This window comes from Cibotium barometz, chromosome 44 (assembly GCF_041138505.1).
Source record: "Cibotium barometz isolate CiBa-2024 chromosome 44, ASM4113850v1, whole genome shotgun sequence".
NCBI lineage: Eukaryota > Viridiplantae > Streptophyta > Polypodiopsida > Cyatheales > Cibotiaceae > Cibotium > Cibotium barometz.
Window position 1 is genome coordinate 47,360,529 of NC_141089.1, and position 22,424 is coordinate 47,382,952.

The window sequence follows — 22,424 nt, forward strand, 5'->3', positions numbered from 1 at the left end:
ATGGTTGTGTGGCATGTGAACAGGTGGTAAGTATTACCCAATCTAGGCTCAAATAGCCCTTAGGACTTAGCCAATATTTATAAGTGAGTCCGTTCCCACTTCATTAAAGTTTGGGCGCCCAAAAGTCACTTATAAATTATGACCGCTTCCAAGTTCACACTCACTGAAGTCCCGAGGCGGACAAGACTCAATGTCCAGGACCTGATCCTCCCCTTTTACTCATAAATGGGCATCTCCCCATGTCCCTTCACCTGATTGGACCCCAATTCACTTATTTATTAAGAGAAAATTCGTGTTTTCTCTTCATGAAGATTTTTGGAGGCTGAAAACTCTGTTTTTCCACCATTTCTCTCCATTTCCAAGCTCTCCATAGCCATACCCAACTTGCTAGGGTGTTTTCCAAGCTTCCAAGAGTGTTTCCAAGTGCTAATCACTCTCCTACTCACTCCCAATGACTGAAATTCAGCAAAAGAGCTCTCATTCTTGCTATAATTTGTGGTCTTTTTGCTAAAAATCCTAATTTCAGCCTTCCTTTCTCAAGTTGAACCATAGGGGAAGCTTTCCCAAGGTTCCCTTCATCCTCTTGAAGACTTTTGTCGTATGAAGAAAGGCGACAAATCAAAGATCTCAACACTCCAAGGACTTCCATCGCGAAGACTTCCGCTGTCATCGACTCTACTTGCTATTGGTAAGCTTTTATGCTTAAATATGGGAGCAAGTAGCACGAGTGGGAACCGGATTACAAGATCACATACCTTGTGTAGTGTTCTCTTGTCCTACGTGCTCTCTTGCAAATTGTTGCTACCATGTGTTGGTAGAACAATAGAGTGCAGATGGTAGGGAACATGGACACTTGAGAGGGTAGTGTGGGTTGCAAGTCTACATCGACAACCACTTGTTTGCAATACTGTATTCATATGCATTGGTATGGAAATCTGGTCAAAAATGCCCATGACACTATGTACTTGATTCTCCCAAGATCAATATACTTTATTTGCAGAGACGAACAAAATTTTTCTTCAAATAGAGTAATTGGACAATTTGGTAATCGAGCTCGCTGAAGCCTCCCGCCTCCACCCTGCGCTGCACGCCTGCACGCCCCGCCCTTTCTCTGTCGCCTGTTCGCCCCCCACCTCTCCGCCGGTTCGCCTCTTCACCCCCCGCCTGCCTTCGCTCCCCTCTCCTCGCTGGTGCGCCTCCCCCCTCTTCGCCATTTCGTCCTTTCCTCTCCTCGCCGTTTCGCCTCTTCACTCCCCGCCTGCCTCGCTGCTGCGACTCCCCCCTCCTCCCCATTTCGCATCCCCCCCCCCGCCTAGCCGCCTTTTTGTTTTTTTTGCCCCCAACCCACTCTTCGCCTGTTCGCCCCCCCCTCCCCTTTGTCGCCTTTTCGCCCCCCCCCCCTTTTCCGCCTGTTCGCGCCAGCGCCCCGCCTCCCCTCCCTTTCGCTTTGTTGCCGCCCCCCCCAGGGCTTCTCCTTCGTTTTCCCCCTCTCCCTCCTCTTTCGTGCTGTTGGTCACCCCCAGGGGGTTTTGTTTTTTTCTTCATTTTCATCCGGTCTTCCGCCTCTTTGGGTGCAGCCCGCTCCTTGCAGGTTTTCCGCATTCGCCTCGCCTTCGCCTGAGCTTCAGACTCTGATGGAGACTCCTCCCGCCTCGCCTCAGAGGGACTCACCCGCAGCCCCCTCGCCCGCCCCCGAGGACATCCCCATCAGGCTTTCTCTTTCGCCGGAAGAGGAAGCGAGCCTCACTGCAGAGGTGGAACGCCTCCAGGCTCATTCCACCATCTGCCGTATAGTCGGCACTCGCCCCAGCAGAGGGGAGATCAGGGATCTTCTTCAGGCTCGCCTTCTTGCAGATGTGGGCAAGATCCTTGATGTACAGCTCCTGGGCCGGGGCCATTATCAGATCGAGTTCGAGGCCGCCCAGAGCGTTGCCAAGGTCCTTGCCATGAGTCCTCTGGACATCAGGGGTGCTCGGGCTTTCTTCAGACCTTGGCAGCATGGATTTGACCCAGCAGCGGCGGAGCAGGGAGAGCGCCTCTTCCATATTACAGTTTGTTTCCCTGGTCTCCGCCGGGAGTATCTTCCGCTCCTCTCCAGGCTCGGAGCATTGGTGGGCTCGGTACTAGAGACGGGCCCCTCAGCAGCTTCAGTGGTGGCCAGAGCAGCTGGGCTACCTTCGGTCAGAGTGTTGGTGTCTGACATCTCCTCCCTTCCTAAGGTCATTCAGCTACCTAGGATAGGGGGGGGGTGGATAGATCAGAGAGTGGAGTTCTCGGGGCTCCCGAACCAGTGCTTCATTTGCAGGCAGGTCGGTCATCTGGCCAAGGCCTGCCCTCGCAGGAGACCTCGACCCTCACCACCGCCGCAGGCTACTGATGGCCCGCCCACAGATTCGGCTCGGCAGGCTGCCTCAGGGACACCTGCTCAGGCCACAGAGACCTCGGAGTGGCAGCCTGGACAGGGGCGCCGCCGAGGGAGACAGCCACAGCAGCACGCACAGAGACCGCTGCAGCAGCAGCCACAGTCTCAGCCTCACTGGGTTCCCGTGAGGAACAGCTTTGCTCCCCTTCAGGAGGAGACCCCTGCAGCGACCGAGGACCAGGAGATGCCAGCTCCCCCTTCTTCACCCCCCCCACCCCCGTCCCCTCCCACCGACTCGTTTCCACCTTCGCCTCCTCCCGCCCCCGCTCCGGTTTCGGCAGCGGCTCCCTCTCCACCTCCCTTGCCTCCCCCTCCTCCCCCTCCGCCCGCCTCACCTTCCCGGGAGACCCTGGCAGTTCCCTGGCGCTCACCTGCAGTCCGGAGAGCGCTGAGCACTGACCTCGCTCGAGCATCACAGAGGAGACCTATGCCGATTAGGGCCTCACGGATTTCATCTATCCGCAGTCGGCTGAGTCGCCTTGGCATTAGACAGCGCTCGGAGGCCTTTGATTATACCTTTACACGGCTTTTTGGAGCAGAGGGCCCCCATGAGCCAGCACCCATTCGAGTTCATGTAGTGATACCTCCGGCCCGCGGGGAGGAGGCACTAGACTCAGCGGTGGCCTTCTCGTTCCCTCTTTGTGGACCTTGTGATCGGGAGTGGACTCTAGAGCTCGCTCTCAGCACTTTGAAGACTCAAGTAGTTGAGTTTTCTCACCACATGAGCGATCTGGAGGTGACTGATGTGATAGGCCGACTTTGGGAGTTGGCTCATTTCTTCTTGGATCCCGGGAGTGTGGATACCTCAGGGATTCGGCATTTGGTCGTGCGCATAGTGGCAGACTTGGCACGCGACCCTGGATATGTGAGTATACACGAGGTTTCTCTGTCAGAGCAGGAGGCAGTCGCCATGGGCCACAGCCACTGGCGCCTGATCCGGGATTCTTGCAGTACACCGGGTGGGCAGATTCGCAGCCGTTCGGATGGGGACTACTCTCCATCCAAGCCGCTTGCGAAGGCCCGCCGCACGGCTGAGACAGCATCCACCTCAGCAGGGCATCCATGAGGATCATCTCATGGAATGTACAGGGCCTTGGCGGAGCACACTTTATACGCTATCGAGGTTGCTTGAGGCAGGAGCTTCAGAGATGCCTGGTTGGTGGCAGCATTGACATTTTGATGATGCAGGAGCACCACTTGGGTGAGAGCAAGATCCGGAGATATGGTTCGGTGATGCCTGGTAGATGGGACACACTTTGTCTGCAGGGTTTGGTCCTTTGGGTGGACAGGGAGGAGTATGCATGGTTATTGCAGATGTTTGGCGGCAGGCCATTGTGGATCGAGGGATCATTGTGCCTGGTAGAGCACAGTATGTCATTCTGAGGATGCATGATGAGCTATTGGGTGTGCTCAACATCTATGCGCCCAATCATGCTAGTGCCAGAGCAGAGTTCTGGACTCAGGTTACAGATGCATTGCCAGAGGCCGCACATTGGTGTGTTGGGGGAGACTTCAACATGCTTGAGGACCCGGCAGATAGGGTGGGAGGCAGTCATGTTACAGTGCACGGCACGGAGCTTGCAGCTTGGGACCGGTTTTGCATGTCACTGAGGATCACTGATGCATGGCAGCATGGGGCTTTCTCTCGGTCTCAGGACAGTCTTAGTTTCTCTCGGTCGGATCGCCGGCAGGGAGGGACTAATCTATCACGGATTGATCGCTTTTATGTGGGCGATTGGTTAGGGGAGCGAGGGGGCTCCGTCGGCATTCTCGCTGGCACCTCATTTTCAGATCATGCGCCAGTTATATTGACACTGGAGGAGGGGACACGGGAGCCCAGCTTGCAGTTGAGGATCCCAGAGAGGGTACTTGCAGATCCCAGTCTCGCTGAGGACATTGAGAGGATCTGGCATGATAGTCAGTGCTCTGACCAGGATGCAGCGGGCCAGTGTGCCCAGGGACTCATTGATCTTAGCTCTTTTCTACACGCTGCAGCTTTGACACGACTGGGAGAGATTCGCGAGCGGGAGCAACGGCTTAGACGCAGCCTTGCTTCGCTACAGCGCCTTCAGGAGCAGCAGCCTGCATGTGAGTGGGTGGCGTCCCAGCTGAGCCAGGCACATCAGGAGGTTAGAGAGGTAGAGGAGCAGAGACATGAGTTTTACTATCGTCGTCAGGCCTCTCAGTGGACGCAGCTTGGTGATAGAGTGACTGGGGAGTTTTTTGAGATCACTGGACCCCGTCATGCGCGAGCAGGAGTCCGCTAGCTTGGTAGACCGGATGGATCGATAGCTACTGAGCTCGGGGAGATCAGAGCCATTGCCACTGCTTTTTATAGTGACCTGCTTTCAGCGGAGCCAGCCACTGAGGATCGAGATGTTTGCAGACAGACTGTGTGGGCCCATGTGCAGAGGAGGGTCACAGACCATATGCGTACAGTTCTAGGTGCGCCTCTGTCAGAGATTGAGCTTGCCGAGGCCTTGAGGGTCCTGCCGCGACATAGTTGCCCAGGGGAGGACGGACTGACGCCGGCCTTTTTTATGCGCTATTGGGACCTTTTGGGGCCAGGCCTCCGCAGAGGCTTTCAGCATGTTTTGGACACTGGGGTGATGCCGCAGAGCTTTTCAGAGGGCTTGATCTATCTTATCCCCAAGGGGGAGGGAGTATCAGATGACATTCGGCATTGGAGGCCTATTACGATCCTCAATACTGTCTACAAGGTCTTAGCAAAGGCCTTGAGTTTGAGGATCCAGCCCTTCCTGGGGGAGTTGATTCATGCTACTCAGACAGGATTTGTCAAGGAGCGCAGTATCCTTGACAACATCTTTACTTTCTGGGAGGCGACGGCCCGAGCTAGGTTTCTTGGCGAGGACTTGGTCGTGATGCTTCTCGATTTTGAGAAGGCATATGATAGAGTTGATTGGGGATTCTTAGAGGGCACTATGCTTCGCCTGGGCTTTGAGCCAGGATGGATCAGAGGGGTGTCAGCTCTGTATTCCACAGCTCGCAGCCAGGTGCTGATTGCAGGAGGTCGGGGGCCGAGTTTTGAGCTGACCAGATCAGTCCGTCAGGGGTGTCCTCTCGCCCCTTTCCTTTTTCTCTTCTTTGCGGAGGCTATGAGTATGTATTTGACGGCAGAGGAGGTTGGTTTGAGAGGACTTCAGCTCCCAGTCCGGGGGGAGGATTTGCTTGATGCTGAGTTTGCAGACGACACGGGCTTATTTTTGCATGGCCATGAGGCCAATCTTATTCGGGCAGAGGAGTCGCTCCAGGTTTTTAGTGCAGCTTCGGGAGCATTGATCAATTGGCGAAAGACAGTGGCCTTTTGGATCAGTAGTGCTCCCACTCCGGCATGGAGCCCGGACCCCGGTTTTAGATGGATTCCTCCAGGCACAGCAGTGCGATATTTGGGATGCCAGATTGGCCTCGATTTGTCACCTGAGCAGCAGATTGCCCCGCTTCTTCTGAGTATTCGGAAGAAGCTACTGTATTGGAGTACAGCTCGACTATCCTTGGCTGGGAGGGTGGTGGTGGCAAATCAGGTGCTGTTAGCGACCATGTGGTACATTACGTCTTGCTGGATTTTCTCGAGCTCTTGCATCAGCCAGGTACAGAGGCTGATCAGGAACTTTCTGTGGTCTGGGCGGGACGGTCAGCCAGCTCGGGCAAAGGTTGCATGGGCAGTTATTACACTTCCGCTGGCTCAGGGCGGTTTGGGCATTATAGATCCAGTCGATCAGAGTAGAGCCTTATTGGGGAAGCTTATTGTTCGGGGGTTGCTTCCAGGCGCTGAGCCTTGGAAAGAGCTCCTCTTGCAGCGACTGCAGGCTCGGGCGCCCCCTGCAGGGGGTACTTGGGCACCAGAGATTCGCTGGATCTTCATAGAGATGAGGAGGACAGGCCTCAGTAGAGGATGGGAGGACAGATTTGCTTTGAGTATCCTGAGAGCTTGGGAGCTGCTGAGACCGGGGCTTTCTCAGCAGCCTCCTTCTTGTGTTGAGGAGCGGGCCAGGCAGCCGCTCATCTGGAGCCCAGCGGTTCGTACGGAGCAGGGTCATATGCTTGGTTCTCGGCCTCGTCTAGCCTGGGGACCTTTAGCGGCAGGCCCAGCTCGTAGTTTTGGAGACTGGCAGGCTTTCTGCAGTCTACCAGAGGAGACCCAGGTGGAGAGGCTGAGTCACTTCAGAGGGGGGTTGATTATGAGGGATGATATTCAGGAGGCACTTACAGAGGAGTGGTTCACACCCCTCGAGCCAGTGGCCCCACGGTGGATGGGAGCCTTTACACAGTTGGAGATCCTGATTGCTGTCAGAGCCAGCACTGAGGATGGCAGATGCCTTTATTATGAGATTCAGGATGAGGGCAGACTCCAGAGAGTGGAGGTGGAGTCGCCTTTGGTTGCAGAGTGCACCTTTCAGAGGATTCGGGTAGTGGCTGCCGCTTCTCGGAAGTGGCATATTGACCCCGACCCTGCTGATGTGCTCCCGGATTGGCGCATATGGGCATATGCAGCGCGCCCCTTGGCCCAGTGGGACCCCGGGGAGTACGAGTGGCATGATCCTTATGCATCCCTTGAGGCCACAGAGATCACTTTTTTCCAGTATACTGTTCGGCCGGGACGGCATATTTTGACGACGAGGAGGACGGTTTCTCCAGCGGCAGCGGGGCATTGGCGATTGCAGGGACTTTCACAGGAGTTCCTGGAGGATTTCTGGGCTCGGCTCTGGGCTAGTCGACAGGCCCGCAGGATCTCGGCTTTTCAATGGCTGGTCGCCCACAGGGGCTCAGCAGTTGGCACTTGGCTTGTTTACAGCGGTCTTCCGGCGGCCTGCGTCCGATGCGGCCACCCTATGGAGACACAGAGACATTGCCTTTGGGACTGCCCTCAGGCACAGCAGATTTGGCTGCGGATGCTGCGTATTCTGGCCCCCCTCTCTCCAGAGGGTATGTTTACGTGGGGTGCCGCTGCTTGGTCGACTTCGTCAGGGCCTGCTATGGGCTATGAGATGGAGCAGGGCAGTCAGGCCATCAGATTTATTAGGGGCCAGCCTCGCCTGGTTCCAGCACCGGATTTCTCGTCCGCCAGCTGGACACAGGAGAGGGATTTACGATGGGAGCTCCTCAGCAGCCTCACCATCTGGTTCACCTGGAGGGCCCGGTGCTTTACGGCCTTTGAGGGGAGATTAGAGCCACCAGCAGAGACTGTTCGGGGGATTTGGCAGGAGTTGATCCACACCCTGCGAGGATAGTACGACCGCATCCGGGGAGACTCGGATGAGGCGATCTTACGGCGCCAGGCCTTTCACGCCACTTGGCGCTGCGGCCCGTTCTACACCTTACACACGGGATCCCCCCGTTGGCACTACAGGCCACCTGTTTGGCTCTTCCCCCCCCCTATTGTATGATTTAGCCGCTCAGTTCTTTATACTGATGCTTGTACTTTACAACACCTAGGGAGAGTCTCCCGGGCTGCCATGATGTATTCACTGCTCTTCTCTCTCTTAGGAGCAGGAGAGATCTTTTGTAGCCCTACGGGCGTTTTTACATAACTAATGAAAGGATCTTTTCTCGGGAAAAAATATATATATATATATATATACTTTATTTGAGGGAGGGGTCGGCCGTTCCGGCTCATTGTGTGTCTCTTGTCAATTCAACAATTTACTTCTTGTATTTGAACAAGTGTCCATCAAATCTTAGTATATTTAAGTGTATTGATTAGCATTGTGTTCAACCAAGTTACATAATGTGCATGCCATTCCCGATGTGCAAGGGAATACAGGTAAGGATGACAAAGAGAGGATGGTTTGCAAAGTGTGGGGACAACTTAAGGATCATCCCGCACTCTTTATGTTTGATGATTGCGCCACAGACAACTTCATATCTATGGAGATGGCATCCGCATTGAACATTGATGTAGGGGACATGGGACCCCATATTGAAGCGGAGGCCGCTTTCATGGGCAAACAAGTCCAAGTGACCCCTATCATTGGAATGTTGCGAATACACATCCACGGGTATCTTGATCATGAGAATTTCTTGGTTGCACCATTGCAGGGATGTGATGTATTGCTGGGAAAGCCGTGGCATCTATTGGTAATCACAAGAGGATGATAGAGAGAGAGAGAGAGAGAGAGAGCTTAAGTGTGAGAGAGATTGCACAACTTGAATGGTACTCATATGAAAGAATGAAGAACCCAAGTACGTGCTTTTATAGGCACTAAGGCCTTTGTCTTTTGACCCTTAACCTAAATAGGGGATGTTCACACCTAGAGGGTGTTTATACCACAAAAGACACTAGACTAGACTCCAGACTACCTCTAAAATAACCAACAAACCTCCCTTCGGAGCGATGATAGAGTTGCATGCATTGCCTTCAATAGTCCCGTACACCAACTCAGGCAAAGACACGAGACGTGTTCCCGCCTCAAACTCAGAGGCCAGTAAGCATGGCTCAAAGACTAGTGAACATGGCACAAAGGGCTCAGAGACTCAACAAGCATGGCTCAAAGGCTTAACAAGCATGGTCTTGGCGAAAGACTCAAAGGCCAGGTCCTGCCTTAGGTGACAAAGACAGCCTACATCGGCATACCAAAACAACCCCCCCTCGCCTAGAGCAAGGGCAAAAAGGGTATGATAGAGAGGAGCTTTTTATAGAAATAAGGCGTTACATATATATATATATATATACCTAGATGAATCCAGGAACATGCCCAAATTCACCTTCTAAGAACGTGCATGTTATATACTCATGGTAGTCAACCCACAAGACTATAACTATCAACTCCATTATGAATAGTATGGACTAGATACTACAACATCCCCACTAACGTCATCAGTGCCCAATAGTGGGTGTAGAACTCTGTATCAAGATATGCTCTCACACACGCACTCCACTCACACACACACACACACACACACACATAAGAGCATATATTCCCACACAAAGCCCTTCATACTGAATTTCTATCAAACCTCCGGAGATGCAAGGTAGACTCAGCCATAATGAAGCCTAGCACTAAGGGAAGTAGCAAATAGAAAGAATTAGTATTGGAAATAAGTAGTTGATAGGGCAAATGCACCGCTAAAGATAGAAAGAATTAGCGCAATATCAACTGGCCACAACTCGGACGAAAACTTCACAATGTGAAATGCTAATACTGTTGAATTATATACCTAGATGAATCCAAGAACATGCCCAAATTCACCTTTTAAGAATGTGCATGTTATATACTCATGGTAGTCAACCCACAAGACTATATAACTATCAACTCCATTATGCATAGTATGGACTAGATACTACGACATCCCCACTAACATCATCAGTGCCCAATAGTAGGTGTAGAACACTGTATCAAGATATGCTCTCACACAAGCATTCCACACACACACACACACACACACACATAAGAGCATATATTCACACACAGCCCTTCGTACTAAGTTTCTATCAAACCTCCGGAGATGCAGGGCAGACTCAGCCATAATGAAACCTAGCACTAAGGGAAGTAGCAAATAGAAAGAATTAGTATTGCAAATAAGTAGTTGATCGGGATAGAAAGAATTAATCCAAGAAGATTAGTAATGCACCGCTAAAGATAGAAAGAATTAATCCAAAAAGATCCAAAAATTAAATAACTCAGATTTTGGAGGACTGCCTGGGCAGGGAACCCTCGACTCAAACATAATGAGCAATAGATAATTATGGAGGGATTAAGATCCCCCCCCCCTCAATGCCAGTGTAGATCCTTTTTGGCGTCGTTTCCAAGATTCCGACACTTGATGGGCAAGTGTGGGATGAATACTTGCAATGAGCAGATGCTTCATGATTGCGCTTGTAGTGCTGATGGCTGAAATCATTTTTGGCACAATGATGACCAGGGCAGAGGACTCGAGGAGAAGAATGAGATCCTCCATGTTTCTTTATTGATGATGTGAGACCGTTGATGATGTCGATTTCTGGTGATGACGTTAACTGGCAAAAAACGCACTTTTGAGAAAAAAAATGCTGATCGCTGTAGTGTAGATACGCTGGCACTGCACGTGGACGAAGTTGTTGAGGAGGTATTGTTGTAGAGAAGATGAAGCGAGGAGGTGCACCCCCAAAAAGCGCAGATCTACGAAAGAAGGAAAAGGGTCGACATGAAGAATAGAAAAAAGCAGCTGATTTTAGACATGGTAGATAGTCCAAAATGCCATGCTCTTGTCCAATACACGGAGTTCAGCCCAGGCAAAGGGTGGAGACGGTGCAGCAGAGGCAACTATCAGATCCAAAGTTGCAAAACGCAGCATGTCATGAGAAGGTGCTCAGAAAACGCTACTACTGTGGGCAGCGACCACCGACGAGAGGCAGGCAGTGGCAGTCCAGGCTGCATCGGCGGTTGGCAGCGGGTGGAGGAGTGGCTCAGCTAGTGGTAGGATGGCGACAACGCTCAGTCAGCACAGAGGGAGCGGCGCAGCTCTGCTGCTGCTGATTAAGAGGCAAGGTGGCAAGAGACGCTACATAGAAAAACCTGAAAATGCACAGTAGGAGACTACCGCTGGAGAGGCCACAGATGGCTCTATTGTGGAGAAGGCGCAACTTGCAGATCCGAAAAATGGGAGGTCTGCGCAGAAGACCACGTGGAGGAGAGGCTTTTGTTGAAAATGCATGAGAGCTTCTGCAGCAGCTGTGCTTTGTTTCTCCTGGCAAGGCAGCGATGCTAGGAGTAGTACATGGACCAGAGGGTCACGCAGGCGAGGGATGCAATGCAAGGCAACTGGGAGTTGCCAAAAAAAAATGCAGCCTAGCCATGATGGCGCAAGTGCTCAGTGCCGCCGAAAAACGCAGAGGTCCCCCGTGCTTGGAGAAAACGCAAAAGATGCTCAAGCTATGGAGGTTGGAAAATGATCAACATGTTGATGTGCGGTGCAGAAAAGATGAAGAAGTTTGAAGTGGTTACCCGGGCTCTCATACCATGTTGATAATCGAGAGAGAGAGAGAGAGAGAGAGAGAGAGAGAGAGAGAGAGATTGCACAACTTGAATGGTACTCATATAAAAGAATGAAGAACCCAAGTACATGCTTTTATAGACACTAAGGCCTTTGTCTTTTGACCCTAAATCTAAATATGGGGTGTTCACACCACAAAAGACTCCAGACTAACTCCGAAATAACCACCAACATCACCACATTGAGCCACACAAGGAGTACAAGACCAACCGGATTACTTTTATGTGTAGAGGTCGCATGCATGTTATTGATGCAGGCCAAGAGGGAGACTCCATCCCAGTTGTATCTCATGTTCAAATTAATACAGCAATGAGAAAAAATGTTTCCGCATACTTGGTCTTTGTTCGTGATAAGGTTAAATGTAATGATGTATGTGTAGATACTCTCACAAGTGAAAGACTGAAATTTTAAAATGCATATAAGGATTGCTTTGCAGATGCATTACTAGGAGAGTTACCTCCTAAGAGACCCGAGGATCATCGCATTGATTTGGTGCTAGGTAGCTCCCCACCAAATAGACCTGCATATAGGGTAAGCAAAGCACAACAAGAGGAGATTATGAAACAAGTGACGGAGCATTTGGACCGAGATTTGGTTCAACCAAGCTCTTCGCCATATTGCTCACCAGTCTTGCTAGTGCAGGAGGAGGAGGGTTCCTTCCATATGTATGTGGATTACCGGGCTTTAAATAAGCTTACTATCAAGAACCAGTTTCCAATCCCACGCCATTTTCTGTGAACATCAGAAATTCACAGGTGTGTGTTTTTGATGATATCTTGGTATTTTCCAAGAATGAGCAAGAGCATCACCAACATTTGGCCAGTGTTTTTGAAGAGCTTCGTAACCACGAGCTATTCATTAATGCAAAAAAGAGTGAATTTTTCCTTTCCGAGATTCACTGTTTGGGGCATATTGTATCAAAGAATGGCGTCACGATGGATCCTGCAAAGATTGAAACCATTCAGAATTGAACTGAGCTATCTTCCATACATGGAAGTATGAAGCTTTTTGGATTTATGCTAATATTACAAGCATTTTATCAGACACTTTGCATGGATTGCTTCGCCATTGCATGAGCTCACTAAGAAGAAGGCAGTCTTCAAATGAAGAGTTGACGAGAAAGAGGTATTCGTTCGTCTCACCTATCTTTGTCATTCCAGACTTTCAAAAACCTTTCTGTGTGAAGTGTGATGCATCCAGAAGTTGCATTGGGGCTGTCCTAAATCAAGGACATGCCATAGCTTATGAATGCTTGATGCACAACTTTCCTTGGGCATTTATGAGAAGGAGTTGTTGGCTACGATTCATGCCTTGACTATTTGGAAGCGCTACCTTCATGGGACTGATTTTATGGTCAAGACAGATCATCAAAGCCTAAGGTAGCTCTCGACACAAACAAAGCTTCATGCATTGTCTAGAAAACCACGTGGCTGAAGTGTCAATTGTAACACGCGGGAGCTCTGGGTAGTCTTCTTTCAGCCCTAAACACTCTTGAAAACCTTCTGATGCAAAAACGCACCATCTCATGCAAAAACGCAGGTAGAGAGAGAGTAGAGAGAGAGAGTGAGAAGTGCTGGAAATTCAGTATATACTATGGTACAAAAGGGTACATATCTGCAGCCCTTGGCTGCCTTCTTGAAAAGGTGGTAAAAACACCCAAAATTCTGCCCTAGACTAGGACCCTACTGATCCAAACCCCTAGTGGGCTGAATGCCTAAAACAATGAGTACTTGGGCCTTTTTATAGGTCCCTTGGACAAAGGGTAGACTGGCCGACTGCTGGTCGGCCAGTATTAAATGCATTAAATGCTTATTAATTCAGCCGACTGGGTCCTCCTCCTTGATCTTGATGCGCCTGATGCCTTGATCTTGATGCGCCTGATGCTGGTTCAGCCGACCACCTCCATGAGCAGCCGACAGTCCTTTCTGTGCAGCCAGCACCAATGTCCTGCAGCCGACACACTTCTGATCTTCAGCTTATTCTCCACGCCAGTCTACACTGCCACAAGTGCTCTGTACTCCTTCATCTCGGTTCTACTCTCTATCTGGCTGCCTCTTCTGGATCTAGCCCTGAGAATGTCCATGGCATCTATGATGCACGACATCCCCCTCTGCTAAACTTGATGACGGGATTCCAACCTGTTCTTGGATGACTGTCATCATCCCAATCCTATCCCGAAGTCCCTCTGTCATCATCCATTCCTGGCAGCCCTTTTTCTCTGAAAATCCGGTCTGTTCTCCAAACCACTCTGTCTCTGATGAAGATCTATGCATCTGGTCTTCCTCTACTCCACAATCCATTCCTGCCCTGACTCTGAACACCGTCTTGGTCTTCATTCCTGGAACTGAGTCTGGCACTCTCACATCACCCTTGGAGGATCAACCTCCCTTGGGACCGTTACCTGAGAACCTATCTGGCTCACGGAACTGCCATCCCCATCTGGCACTGTGGAACACCACCAACAAACCTCCTGGGAGTTCTTCCCGATCTGTGTTCTTGCCGTGGGCTTCGAATCCGTGTACTTTCCTGTACCTTGGACCTGTACACCATCATATGGGACTGAATCAGCGTTTAGCCTGGCTGAGCCTGATGCTCTGATACCAATGTAACACGCGGAAGCTCTCGGTAGTCTTCTTTCAGCCCTAAACACTCTTGAAAACCTTCTGATGCAAAAACGCACCATCTCATGCAAAAACGCAGGTAGAGAGAGAGTAGAGAGAGAGAGTGAGAAGTGCTGGAAATTCAGTATATACTATGGTACAAAAGGGTACATATCTGCAGCCCTTGGCTGCCTTCTTGAAAAGCTGGTAAAAACACCCAAAATTCTGCCCTAGACTAGGGCCCTACTGATCCAAACCCCTAGTGGGCTGAATGCCTAAAACAATGAGTACTTGGGCCTTTTTATAGGTCCCTTGGACAAAGGGTAGACTGGCCGACTGCTGGTCGGCCAGTATTAAATGCATTAAATGCTTATTAATTCAGCCGACTGGGTCCTCCTCCTTGATCTTGATGCGCCTGATGCCTTGATCTTGATGCGCCTGATGCTGGTTCAGCCGACCACCTCCATGAGCAGCCGACAGTCCTTTCTGTGCAGCCAGCACCAATGTCCTGCAGCCGACACACTTCTGATCTTCAGCTTATTCTCCACGCCAGTCTACACTGCCACAAGTGCTCTGTACTCCTTCATCTCGGTTCTACTCTCTATCTGGCTGCCTCTTCTGGATCTAGCCCTGAGAATGTCCATGGCATCTATGATGCACGACATCCCCCTCTGCTAAACTTGATGACGGGATTCCAACCTGTTCTTGGATGACTGTCATCATCCCAATCCTATCCCGAAGTCCCTCTGTCATCATCCATTCCTGGCAGCCCTTTTTCTCTGAAAATCCGGTCTGTTCTCCAAACCACTCTGTCTCTGATGAAGATCTATGCATCTGGTCTTCCTCTACTCCACAATCCATTCCTGCCCTGACTCTGAACACCGTCTTGGTCTTCATTCCTGGAACTGAGTCTGGCACTCTCACATCACCCTTGGAGGATCAACCTCCCTTGGGACCGTTACCTGAGAACCTATCTGGCTCACGGAACTGCCATCCCCATCTGGCACTGTGGAACACCACCAACAAACCTCCTGGGAGTTCTTCCCGATCTGTGTTCTTGCCGTGGGCTTCGAATCCGTGTACTTTCCTGTACCTTGGACCTGTACACCATCATATGGGACTGAATCAGCGTTTAGCCTGGCTGAGCCTGATGCTCTGATACCAATGTAACACGCGGAAGCTCTCGGTAGTCTTCTTTCAGCCCTAAACACTCTTGAAAACCTTCTGATGCAAAAACGCACCATCTCATGCAAAAACGCAAGTAGAGGGGGAGTAGAGAGAGAGAGAGTGAGAAGTGCTGGAAATTCAGTATATACTATGGTACAAAAGGGTACATATCTGCAGCCCTTGGCTGAAAAGGTGGTAAAAACACCCAAAATTCTGCCCTCGACTAGGACCCTACTGATCCAAACCCCTACTGGGCTGAACGCCTAAAACAATGAGTACTTGGGCCTTTTTATAGGTCCCTTGGACAAAGGGTAGACTGGCCGACTGCTGGTTTTCCAGTATTAAATGCATTAAATGCTTATTAATTCAGCCGACTGGGTCCTCCTCCTTGATCTTGATGCGCCTGATGCTGGTTCAGCCGACCACCTCCATGAGCAGCCGACAGTCCTTTCTGTGCAGCGAGCACCAATGTCCTGCAGTCGACACACTTCTGATCTTCAGCTTATTCTCCACGCCAATCTACACTGCCACAAGTGCTCTGTACTCCTTCATCTCGGTTCTACTCTTTATCTGGCTGCCTCTTCTGGATCTAGCCCTGAGAATGTCCATGGCATCTATGATGCACATGACATCCCCCTCTGCTGAACTTGATGATGGGATTCCAACCTGTTCTTGGATGACTGTCATCATCCCAGTCCTATCCCGAAGTCCCTCTGTCATCATCCACTCCTCGCAGCCCTTTTTCTCTGAAAATCTGGTCTGTTCTCCAAACCACTCTGTCTCTGATGAAGATCTATGCATCTGGTCTTCCTCTACTCCACAATCCATTCCTGCCCTGACTCTGAACACCGTCTTGGTCTTCATTCCTGGAAGCGAGTCTGGCACTCTCACATCACCCTTGGAGGATCAACCTCCCTTGGGACCGTTACCTGAGAACCTATCTGGCTCACGGAACTGCCATCCCCATCTGGCACTGTGGAACACCACCAACAAACCTCCTGGGAGTTCTTCCCGATCTGTGTTCTTGCCGTGGGCTTCGAATCCGTGTACTTTCCTGTACCTTGGACCTGTACACCATCATATGGGACTGAATCAGCGTTTAGCCTGGCTGAGCCTGATGCTCTGATACCAATGTAACACGCGGAAGCTCTCGGTAGTCTTCTTTCAGCCCTAAACACTCTTGAAAACCTTCTGATGCAAAAACGCACCATCTCATGCAAAAACGCAAGTAGAGGGGGAGTAGAGAGAGAGAGTGAGAAGTGCTGGAAATTCAGTATATACTATGGTACAAAAGGGTACATATCTGCAGCCCTTGGCTGCCTTCTTGAAAAGGTGGTAAAAACACCCAAAATTCTGCCCTAGACTAGGACCCTACTGATCCAAACCCCTAGTGGGCTGAATGCCTAAAACAATGAGTACTTGGGCCTTTTTATAGGTCCCTTGGACAAAGGGTAGACTGGCCGACTGCTGGTCGGCCAGTATTAAATGCATTAAATGCTTATTAATTCAGCCGACTGGGTCCTCCTCCTTGATCTTGATGCGCCTGATGCCTTGATCTTGATGCGCCTGATGCTGGTTCAGCCGACCACCTCCATGAGCAACCGACAGTCCTTTCTGTGCAGCCAGCACCAATGTCCTGCAGCCAACACACTTCTGATCTTCAGCTTATTCTCCACGCCAGTCTACACTGCCACAAGTGCTCTGTACTCCTTCATCTCGGTTCTACTCTTTATCTGGCTGCCTCTTCTGGATCTAGCCCTGAGAATGTCCATGGCATCTATGATGCACATGACATCAATTGCCTCACATGGGGACTTGTCTGCAATGCGTGAATTGTACCTTACAGATGCTGATTTTGGGCATATATGGACTGATTTAGTGGCTGGACATGCACGTGCCTCTTATGTGATCAAAGAGGGGGTATCTCATGAAGGATAATTGCCTATGTGTTGTGTCAAACATGAGGCAAAAAAGTCATTGATGATATGGAAGGTTATGATGGAATCTGTTCTGGAGTCTTACGACCTCGCTGATTTCGTCGTCGTTGGGGTTCCACGGCCGGAAGTAGAGGAAGGGGAGTTACCGTCGATCCGAAAGGACCGGGAGGCTCAGACACGGATGTGGGATCGTGTCAACGCCAGGGTCCGTTCGTTTATCTTTCTCAACTGCACACCGCAAGTAATCAATCATGTAAAGCATATGACGCTGGCCAGAGGTATATGGCAGCATTTGGCCTCTCTTTACAACAAGGTATCGCCCATGAAGAGGATTTCCTTGGAAGTACAGATGCGGGTTATGAACCCTGCAAAGTCGGTGATGATGCGGGAGCATATTAACAAGCTGCAGGCTCTTCAGCAGGAAGTTCTTCAGGCTGGGAAGGAGATATCGTCAAAGGACATGGCCATAACGTTGCTGTCGCACTTGCCCTCTCAGTACTCAGCATTTTACTCGTCTTTGATTTACCAGTGGTGGCAGGCTCAACACCATCACGTGGGAGGAGCTTGTGCCCATGGTCCTCGACCAGGAGGAACGATTCACAAACCCTCCGCAGGGTGGAGGTTCGGAGGCCTTAACTGGCCAACGGTTGAAAGGCCGTAACACGCGCAAAGGGAAGGCTTCGTCGGAGAAGTCTTCTGAGAAGAAGTCCGTTACTGACCGCGAGAAACTAAAGGCAGAGAGGACCTGTAATGATTGTGGCGAGAAAGGCCACTATTGGAGGCAGTGTCCCAAGCGGAAGACCGAGAAGGATGAAGCTTCCTCAGCAGCAATCATGAAGACCCCGGCTTTTGTGCACCTGGAGGTGGTGGACATCGATGTTTCATTTTCTTCAGGCAAGGAGGAGATTGGAGGACTCTCCGCAATGGATACTCCGGAGTGGATTCTAGACAGTGGTGCTTCCAGGCACATGACTTCTTCCTGTTCTGATTTACAGGATCTCTGCAAGTATTTTGGTCACATTCTTACTGGGGATACATCCACTAGTGAGGGCAGGATGGAGATAGTTCCCGATGGCAGAGGGGGGAAGCATTCCTCCCAGGTGTTGTATGTTCCGTCACTTGGTTTTCATCTGTTGTCAGTGCATCAGGTTTGCAAGATTGGCGTACGGGTGGAGTTTGATGAGCATTTTGTTGCTCTCCGGGACAAAGCAACAGGCCAGGTGGTTTGGGAAGGCGGAGTGGAGAATGGAGTTTACAAGCTTTCAGCACTCTCTCCCCCAGGTCCTCAGGTTTGTGATGAGTGGCAGTCTGGTAATGGCCACTTAAGTGTGGATACGCTGCAGGTGCAGGCTTTCCAGGACCAGATGGTGGATAGCTTGTCAGTAGATGGCAGCAGATGGCAGAAACTCTCGAGTACTGATGTTGGTAGTTCTTGTGTTCGTCAGTCAGAGGAAACTGAACAGGTAACTTATGCTCTGATGTCTCGTAGTATTCGGCACAAAGAAACTCCTATAGATGAGGATGTTCTTTCCACGGGGACCTTTTTGAAAGCCAGGCAGGTGGCAATTGATTACTTGCAGAAGGAGGTGGTTTCTCCAGGCTTTGTGGTTCCGAATTCAGAGGAGGTGGTTGACAGGTTTCAGAAGGGCTTGCGTGGTCTTCAGCAGGTTTCCAGGACTTGGTTTTACACCGTAACAGGTGTTGATCCTTGTGAGTAGTGTGATGCCTCTTTGACTCAGAAGCAGAATGGTTCATTGATCTGGTTGATGGACACCAGATTGGACGGGAGCTTCCTGATGAGGCAGTTGAGCTCATGGTTGCGGATGACTCTATGGGAGGCCGGATTAAGTTTCCTGTGGTTTCTGCGGCATGCAAAGGATCATGGACTCTTTTACACAGGAGGGGGATTGTTGGATGGAGTCCAACTCCACGATTGGTTTGGGGAGGAGATCCGGACACGAGGAGATCTACTACAGGCCCAGGAGCAGTTTTACGAAGCAGTAAGAGGTAGTCATCTTTTGCCTTGTCGAGGACAGAGGCAGAGTACCGGGCTGTTTGTGATGCTGCTTGTGAGGTGGTGAGGATGCACAGGTTGCATCGCAGGTTTGGGTTTCCACTGGAGAAACCCATGGTCATCCAGAGGCACTTTGTTCGTGAACAGATCGTTGCTAATGACATCTTGCTAGAGTTCTGTTCGACGGAGGACAGTACGGTGGACCTCTTCACGAAGTCGCTATCTCAGGATTTGCTCAGGCGGCACCCCAGCTCCTTGTGTTTGGTTTCACAGCCACGAGCTAAGAGGGGGTGTTAGAAGTCATCTCCTGTCTATTTTTATACATCGGGGCCTTTGTTGTGGGTGTGCCCGCCCTTATGAGGTGTTTTCTCATTTTCCCCCACTCTCCGTATTTTTCCCCTATTTTTTCCATTTTTTTGTGGCTTGGGGGGCAGCCCTGAGTTGGCAAGAGGATCAAGTTGCTGGCCGACTGCATCAGCATGTTTGTGTTCCCATTCTGGAGCTGGCCGACGACTGAACTGGACAAGTCGTGGACCCTCAGTGCTGGCCAACTACTGTTGCAGGTCGTGGATGTCGAGTCGGCTGCCCTACAACAGGCCGACTGCTAATGGGGGGCCATATAAATAGGCCCCCAGCCCCTTGTCATTTTTTGTACTATTTCCGGGATCTTCTTGTGTATATAGAGCAGAGTTACACGCCTCTATCTCATTTCAACAAGGGGGAGGCGTCTATTTATAGGAAAAATTGAGCTCCTAACCAAACAAACTGATTCTAGAACACTCTTGTGCTGTGATTTTCTGCACTGCGTTTTGCTCTTGTGTTCCCAGATCTGGTCATCATCTCCGCTGCGCACTTTTGACATCTTCCACAAATTGAGTTTACTTATAACAGTAGTAAGCATGCGGCTACTAGTTTTAACTCATTTATGCTTATGCATAGTTATAAGCTGAAGTCACCCATTCCCGTAGGACTACAAGGGAGTCAAGTTGCAATCAACAATGGATTTCGTGCAAGATATGCACGATATGTTGAAAGTTGCAAGGGAGAGCGTAAAGAGTGCTTGGGATCGTGCTGAGTATTACGCTAACCAACGACGGACCATGAGAATTTTACAAGAGGACATGTGGGTGTATCTTAAAAGTTCCAAAGGACTAATGATGAGGCCTGGCAAGCATCACAAGTTATCTTCTTGATGTTGTGGTTCTTATCGAATCACAAAGAATATTAGTGATGTATTCTACCGGTTAGCACTACCTCCTGGAAGCAAAATTCACCTTGTGATTCACCTCAATCATTTGAAAGAACAACTGGGGGAAGATGATGAGATTGTCCCAGTGCTTGATTAGGTGGAAGTTGGCCATCCGCAAGTTTCTCTACATGTCTTCGTGCTAATGTGGCAAGGACGAAATGTGAGCCTTCGTAGGGGACGTAAAGTGCATAGTCACATGGAACATGGAACGGGAGCGAGAACGAGGCCCGATTTTGGAACGGGGAATGGGAATGTTTGGACTCAAAACGGGAACAGGAATGACACATCATCATGAGAGAGAGAGAGAGAGAGAGAGAGAGAGAGAAAGACTAAGCTCTAAAGAGTAGAGTGAGTGAGGAGAGAGAGAGAGAGACTGCAAGATAGAAAATGCGGACATTTTGTAACTTCGTAGATATAGGAATGAGAGGTTATGGCATTCCGTTCCATTCCACGCTCCCTACATACATCTGCTCCCAGAACATGAGTTGTGTGACCAGCCGCCTCACACGTTCCATGACGTTCCCACGCTCCCCACATGTGCTAAGTGGCGTTCCCACGTTCCAAGCATTCAGGGAACGACGTTCCATGTGACTATGGTAAAGTGATCAGGCAATGTTCGAGATCTTGGATCTCTTGGATGAGCTTTCCATAACATACGCATACACATGCTTGTATATATACACACTCATATAACTTTTATGGTGTATTTTAGTCTCTAATACGTCGGTAACTTCAAAGAAAATTGATAAACTTCTTAACTCTAGCCAATATGCATCTCTTTAGTGATATGAGGAGGATTAAAATAAGGTTATTGATAAATTGATAATCATGCATTTGAGTATTTTAGTGAGCACTAGCATACCAAAACCAAGTTGTTCTCTGTAGGAAGAGAAGTACTCCGTCTCCTCGTGTTGGTTCCGGGTGACATCTTTCACAAGATCATTGTAGGCTTTACTGTCTGCCATGTCTTGCAATCGGGCAAGGCGGGCTTTCAATTCATCACTCTGCAAAAATGGCAGGTGCAAGCTAAGGAATATCTCTCCCACGTCTCAACCCCACCCGCCCCCTCCCTCCCTCTCCCTAAAACACAAACAAACACACACGCACGCACATATACGTACAAAAAAACAAAACGAAAGAACAGAAGAAAGGAAAGAAAGCCTACCTTGTGGCGCGGTTGTGGGCTCGTGAAGACCAAACTGGATCCGGATAGGAGATGGCGCCAGCGCGGGCGGGTGGCGGGCGGGGCGGTCGCCCACGCATCTCTAAGGAGCTTGTATGACACCGCCCCACCATCACCACCACCGTGATCGATGTCGTGAGATCCAAGTGTTGACGTAGAGCGCAGGAAATCCCCAATGGTGGGAGTCCATCTCAGGAGCAAACCCGGTGGTGTAGAGGAGGCAGTCGAGACGGATTTACTATCGGCTTCTTCGTCCATGGAAAGATTGTCAAGCTCCGGCATAAAGTTTTTGCTTGTATGTGTATGTGCATAAATATGTACTAGTATGCAAGTTTTTAAATATGTACTAGTATGTGACTCGCGTTGTTGCAACAAAAAGTTATGTACCTCCAATGATCTGTCCTCAATCTCCAAGGACTTTAACTTCTTAGGGCCTACTTCATGCAGGGAGGGATGTTAACTACAAAACTAATGGCAGTTAATTGGGAAGATGGTTTAGGCGGGCCCACCTATAAATTGTTTTGAAGGTCGTCTAAGTGATATAAGTGGTGAGTGTCGTCGAATACATTTATTAAAGTCACTTGTAATTTTTTGTCTGGCCAATTGGGTTTTTTTAATATCTTATTAACTTTTTCCACTGCATTCTACATAGGTTAGCTACATTACATGGTTAAAGGGCCTCCCTTGGGAAGCTCTGAATAGGCATCACTAAGCATCCTCATGAGACAAGTAAGTCTTTCTACTCTAATCTCCATTAACAGACTATCTATGTGAGTAAAATTCATTCTAGTGTGTTCTTGGGATTTGGGTTTTTGGCTTAACAATTTTGGAAGCCTAGGATGACACACTCTGGGACCTCCA

General features: G+C 49.9%; 1 protein-coding gene across 2 annotated transcripts in view; it reads right to left on the bottom strand.

The window, feature by feature from the left end:
• LOC147613370 (ER-based factor for assembly of V-ATPase) overlaps window positions 1-21,886 on the bottom strand; it is a 35,667-nt gene extending 13,781 nt beyond the window's left edge. For both annotated transcript variants that reach the window (XM_086782693.1, XM_086782692.1), the window contains exons 1-2: window positions 21,546-21,886; window positions 21,243-21,384 (exon numbers count right to left, since the gene is read on the bottom strand). In XM_086782693.1, the coding sequence (XP_086638819.1) occupies window positions 21,243-21,384; window positions 21,546-21,845 (442 nt within the window). In that variant the 5' untranslated portion in view covers window positions 21,846-21,886. The remainder of the gene's footprint in view (window positions 1-21,242; window positions 21,385-21,545) is intronic.
• Between the last annotated feature and the right edge of the window lie 538 nt (window positions 21,887-22,424).